At 39.2% G+C, this 6,000-nt stretch overlaps 1 protein-coding gene across 11 annotated transcripts in view; it reads left to right on the forward strand.

Moving 5' to 3' along the window:
- Positions 1 to 6,000, forward strand: part of LOC123751090 (uncharacterized) — a 270,496-nt gene that overhangs the window by 49,921 nt on the left and 214,575 nt on the right. For 3 of the 11 annotated variants that reach the window (XR_011229902.1, XR_011229904.1, XR_011229898.1), the window contains exons 2-4: positions 1,061 to 1,159; positions 2,491 to 2,586; positions 5,573 to 5,697. Coding sequence is in view for 1 of the 11 variants with exons in the window: in XM_069333102.1 (XP_069189203.1) it covers positions 2,570 to 2,586 (17 nt within the window). In the remaining 10 variants the exon portion in view is untranslated. The remainder of the gene's footprint in view (positions 1 to 1,060; positions 1,160 to 2,490; positions 2,587 to 5,572; positions 5,698 to 6,000) is intronic. The other 8 variants (XR_011229897.1, XR_011229899.1, XM_069333102.1 and 5 more) reach the window with 3 other exon arrangements.

Here is a 6,000-nt window from a genome sequence, read left to right on the forward strand (position 1 = left end):
TGGTGATAGTGTGGGTGGTGGCAGTGTGGGGTGGTGATTTTGTGGGTGGTGGTAGTGTGGGTCGTGGTAGAGTGGGTGGTGGTAGTGTGGGTGGTGATAGTGTGGGTCGTGGTAGTGTGGGTGGTGATAGTGTGGGTCGTGGTAGTGTGGGTGGTGGTAGTGTGGGTGGTGATAGTGTGAGTGGTGGTATTGTGGGTGGTGGTAGTATTGGTTGTGATAGTGTGGGTGGTGGTAGTGTGTGTGGTGGTAGTGTGGGTGGTGGTAGTATGGGTGGTGGTAGTGTGGGCGGTGGTAGTGTGGGTGGTGGTAGTGTGGGTGGTGGTAGTATGGGTGGTGGTAGTGTGGGTGGTGGTAGTGTGGGTGGTGATAGTGTGGGTGGTGATAGTGTGGGTGGTGGTAGTGTTGGCGGTGGTAGTGTGGGTGTTGGTAGTGTTGGTGTTGGTAGTGATGGTGGTGGTAGTGTGGGTGTTGGTAGTGTGGGTGGTGGTAGTGTCGGGGTGGTGCTAGTGTGGGTGGTGGTAGTGTGTGTGGTGGTAGTATGGGTAGTGATAGTGTGTGTGGTGATAGTGTGGGTGGTGATAGTGTGGGTGGTGATAGTGTGGGTGGTGGTAGTGTGTGTGGTGGTAGTATGGGTAGTGATAGTGTGTGTGGTGATAGTGTGGGTGGTGATAGTGTGGGTGGTGGTAGTGTGTGTGGTGGTAGTATGGGTAGTGATAGTGTGTGTGGTGATAGTGTGGGTGGTGATAGTGTGCGTGGTGGTAGTGTGGGTGGTGATAGTGTGCGTGGTGGTAGTGTGGGTGGTGGTAGTGTGATTGGTGGTAGTGGCAGTAAACACTAAACACAGTAGGCTTAGTGATGTCGCAGGATATGCTGTCTAACCGTCATTCTATTTGAAATCCATGTTTTGGCTTAATTATCTTATGTTCATGTAACATAAGTTCATAAATTACTACTTAAAAAGCAAGGAAAAAAGATATAACACAATTTAAAGTGATTATCTTGCTATAAATAGCTTATATTGTGATTTAAACTAATATAAATCAATACATAAAATCGGCAGCGGATACCCAGAGCGGACTCTGGCCAAAGGTCATAGTGTCCTGCGCAGTCTGGCTCCATCTACACTCCCAGCAGGTCCTTTCACAGCCTCCTCTGTTTGGTAAGATGACTACACCACCACCACCACTGTCTCTCATTCACTACCTCCACCACCAGTGTCTCTCACTCACCACCTCCACCGCCACTGTCTCTCTCACCACCACCAGTGTCTCTCATTCACCACCTCCACCGCCACTGTCTCTCTCACCACCACCAGTGTCTCTCACTCACCACCACCACCGCCACTGTCTCTCTCACCACCACCAGTGTCTCTCACTCACCACCACCACCGCCACTGTCTCTCACTCACCACCACCACCGCCACTGTCTCTCACTCACCACCACCGCCACCACTGTCTCTCACCACCACCACCATCTCACACTCATCACCACCACCACTGTCTCTCTCTCATTACCACCACCGCCGTCTCACACTCACCACCACCACCACCATGTTACAAATCTTACTATGATTCTAACATTACTCTTGATGCTTATATTACTTTATTGTCTTGTTCTATAATTAGTATAGTATCCAGTTGTATGATTATAGACTATTGTATGATATACATTGTAGCATGCTGTAGTGCGCCTGAGTTGCATTATATTGGCTTTGGTATGAGGCTTTTGCAAGTTAATTCCTGTTGAAGGGAGTGTGTTCTTCCGTGTAGGGGGATGACCATATTCGGATGTGGCCAGTGTGGGAACTTGTTGTCAAGCCAGTGTTTATATTTCAACCTTGATTATTTCCTGTTATTGAGTGTAATAAATTCAGGTGATTATTATAACAGTATTGTATACTCTCAAGATTACGGAATTAATGGTTATTAGTACTACATTTTGTTAGCAGAATTTTCACAATAGTTTATGTGGAGGCTTAGTTGATATGTTGGTGGGACGCCTCCCTGGCAAGCCAGGATTTTGCCAGAAGCGTGGTCGAGAGGAGACATGTTTGAGTTAAGTTGGTGGATCTTTGTTTTATTTCTTAGGTTACAAGGCTGATTTTCTGGTTAGACTATTATGAGATTACCCATCTATTCATTTGTATTGATATGAAGTGATTTATGTTATACAGTGCTATTGTAAGATTAATTAATGGTGTAAGAATTTCTGGCTACCTGCATTTTTCCATGTATGTTATTTGTATATTTCTTTGTTACCCCTATCTAAAAGTATATAGCTCTGTTAGTATCAGTTGCATTATTTCCCCTAGACATTTACTGAGGCAAGGCTGTATATTATTATATATTACCAACTGCAACAGAGGAACCATACCCAGAGATCGAGGGTCGTAACAAAATGAGGGCCACTGTCCGGGATCTGAAAGATTAATTCCCTGTAATGTTTGTACAAAATGACAGTGCTAATTATTAATAGCAAATGCCTTCCTAGGTACTCTGTGATTATCTAGTGACACCTAATCAAGCCTGGGAAAATTTCTGTCGTTTTGAACTGCTGTGAAAACTTCTCAATGCTTCACGTTTTGAGGTAAGTGTTCAGCTTGTGCCAGGGGCCAAGCATAATTTTCAGTGTTGTTTCAAGTGCTAAGTTGTGATAATTGACCCAACCATGGAGGATCAGGTTGCTGTGCTGTTAGAGCAGGCAAATTTTGGTAAAATTAAAGACTTGAGGAAGTCTGGTTTGTTATTGCTGGCTGATAAATTGAACCTAGCAGTTTCCAGTAAAATGACGAAGGCTCAAGTGTTAAGAGTTATTGTCACACACTTGGTGGAGGAGAGACTTGACGAGGAGTGTTTAGGAAAGTTAGAGGAAGAGTCAAGTGACAAGGTGGCAATCTTAAAGTTGGAGATGGAGACTTAATTTGAAATGACTAGGCTGGAAGCAGACAAGCAGAGGTTGGAGTTGCAGAACCAGCAAAAACACCTTGAGTTGGAGGCTCAGTTACGAATAGCAGAGCAACAAACTAAACAAACCGAGCAGTAGACTAAACAATTAGAAATTCAGCAGAGCATGTCTGAAAATAATAACAGGTTAGAACAGCAGAGAATTGCAACAGGGCTAAATAACACTAGTAATAATCCAGAGAGTACAAATAGTTCTTCCAAGTACAGTAAACATGTAGATTTACCTAAGTTTAATGAAGAAGATCCAGAAATATTTTTCTTGCATTTTAAGAAATTAGCAGTCAGCATGAACTGGCCTGTAGATCAATGTGTTGCCATTTTACAAGGACAATTTAAGGGTAAAGCTCACGAAGGTATTTGCATCTTTGCCTGCTGAGAATTCTTTCGATTTTAAATTTGTTCAACAGAGTATCTTGAATGCATACCAACAGATCCCAGAGGCACATAGACAAAAATTCAGGAGTTTAAAAAGAGCACATGACCAGACTATTTCTGACTTTGTAAAGGAAAAATTAAATCACTTTGACAGATGGGTTAAAGCACTTAATATTACAATTTGAGACTTTGAGAGACCTCATAGTAACTGAGGAAGTATTGGGACGTCTACAAGAGAAATTTGCTTTGTTTATGGCAGAAAATAAACAAACCACTGATCTTATGAAACTAGCCAAGCTAGATGATGAGTATGAATTACTTACTAAAGTGCCTTTTAGAGCACCAATTAATCATTATAATGCTAAAATTAATCATACTCCTAAAAAATCATGTTTTCCAGACCCGACCAGCTACTTCACCTTCTCCCCTGAACCCTTCTCCTGTAAAGCCTAAATCTGCAACCTGTCCTCTTAAAGAGAACGTTAACATTTGCCGTTTGACTCTACGGCTGTTTTTGGACGTTATTTTGTGTAAAACTACTTCTATTATCACTTCCATGGACTATCTCTTCTTATACAATGAAATACCACCCTCTTATTATTCTATAACTCACTGACTATGCTCTGATATTTGTTCTTCAAGTAAGAATATATATATTTTTGCCTTAATTAGGCCATAATCCAGAAAATTCCAGCCTATCGATCTTTATATTTAGGAAAACATCTAATAAATTTGGAAACGAATTTTTCGTTCCCCGACAGTTGCCTGTTACTATTTAACCTTCTATGCTTTAATGTCGCTGGTCATTGTGACTTTCCCAGGATTTATATAGGTTTTGTAGTAGCATTTAGTCAGACTACAGTAATTTAACTAATGGGAAACCTCTATAGTCGTCGTAAATTAATAATAATCATTTATCAAATAATAAATTAGCAAATATATACAACTTTTTATGTTACGACTTTTCGGGTAGGCCGTTCTGTTTGTTTACAACCCCAATGGTTCAAAATACACAATACTTTTAATGTATAAGTGACTAAGAAAGCTCTAATATATGGTCCTCAATGAAAATTATGTTTTTTTTTTTTTGTTAATTTGTCCATAATGAATAAGATTCCTTACTGTTGATCTTTATATTAATTAAGAAAAACATCTAAACAAATTGGTATTGTGTTTTCGTTCAGAAAAAGTTTCCAGATACTATTTCCTAGTTATCAATTAATGTAGGTGGTTATTTTAATTCGCGGCTACCAGGGGCTTTCTCCTATTATACAATATAAATGTACTCACTAACTATTCTCTGGTATCTGTTCTTCAATTAAAATTACCAATTTTTTTTTTGCTTAATTAGTCCATAATTCATAAAATTCCTTCAGGTCGATCTTTATATTTAGGAAAACATCTAATCAATTGGGAAATTAATTTTTCGTTCACCAACAGTTACCAGCTATTTCATTGTTATATTTTATGTCGCTGGTCATTACGATTTTCCAAGAATTTAAACAGCTAAACAGCAAGTAGCATCTTGTTAGAGTACAGGAATTTACCTATGGAGAACATCGATAGCTGCCGAAAATTATTAGTGATTATATATGGAATTTAAAATAATGAATTGTATACCATTTCTTATGTTGTATTCGGCGGGTAGGCGGTTCTACGAGTTTACAACCGAATTGTTTAAAAATTACACTATTTTAAATGTATGAGTCACTAGTATGCTCTGATATATGTTCTGAAATGAAAATAAAGATTGTTTTGATGTTAATTACTCCATAATGAATAAGATATCTTACTGTCAATCTTTATATTACGAAAAAATCTAAGAAATTTGGTATTAAGTTTTCGTTCAGATGGAATTACCATTTACTATTTTCTAGTTATCATTAATTGTAGGTGTCATTATTTTACTGTTATGTATATAGCTATTTAACATTATTCGTTTAACACGTTTATATGCGATATACGTAGCTGGCAACTACCTAATATTTAAAAATAATAATTACAACATTCTATCAATATATAATGTTGAAATAAATATCACACAAAGGCTGTATATCTGTTTTTAGATGTCTTAAATTTTCTTTTAAAATAGTATTAATGATTTTTGTGAATCTTGAGTAAAAATTATGTTAATTATTATTAATCTAATTGTTATTATTTTAAGTAAAAGAATTCCAAGTATTCGAATAACCACGGAGGGGGGGGAGGGTCTCTGTTTGTGTATGAATGCACAGATTTGTTTTTGTTATGAGATGGACACCTTAGAAAGCATGGTGCAGGCCACGTGTGGGGCGCATCCGATCCCACGATCGTCGTCACCCCTAAATCAACACAACAACAGGCCACCTGTGTTATCCAGGTATTTAGTATTTAAGATTGGGGCTAGGCATTTACACTCTTAGGTCAGCAAACTAGCTAGAAGGTTAGACCATTAGACTCCACTGGTCAACCGGGGCCCTGCATGGCCTAGCTTATCCTAACCTAGCCCAGCTTAAACCATCTTAGCATAGTTCATTCTAGCTAGGCATAGTGCTTGCACAACCTTGCTTATCCTAGTTTACCTCTTCCTATCCTACCGTAGCCAAGCCTATCCCAGTATACCCTTACCTAGTCTTGCCTAGCCTAACCCTGCCTTGCTTTTAAACATGACCAGTCCTTCCTT

The sequence above is a fragment of the Procambarus clarkii genome, chromosome 4 (genome assembly GCF_040958095.1).
Source record: "Procambarus clarkii isolate CNS0578487 chromosome 4, FALCON_Pclarkii_2.0, whole genome shotgun sequence".
Lineage (NCBI taxonomy): Eukaryota > Metazoa > Arthropoda > Malacostraca > Decapoda > Cambaridae > Procambarus > Procambarus clarkii.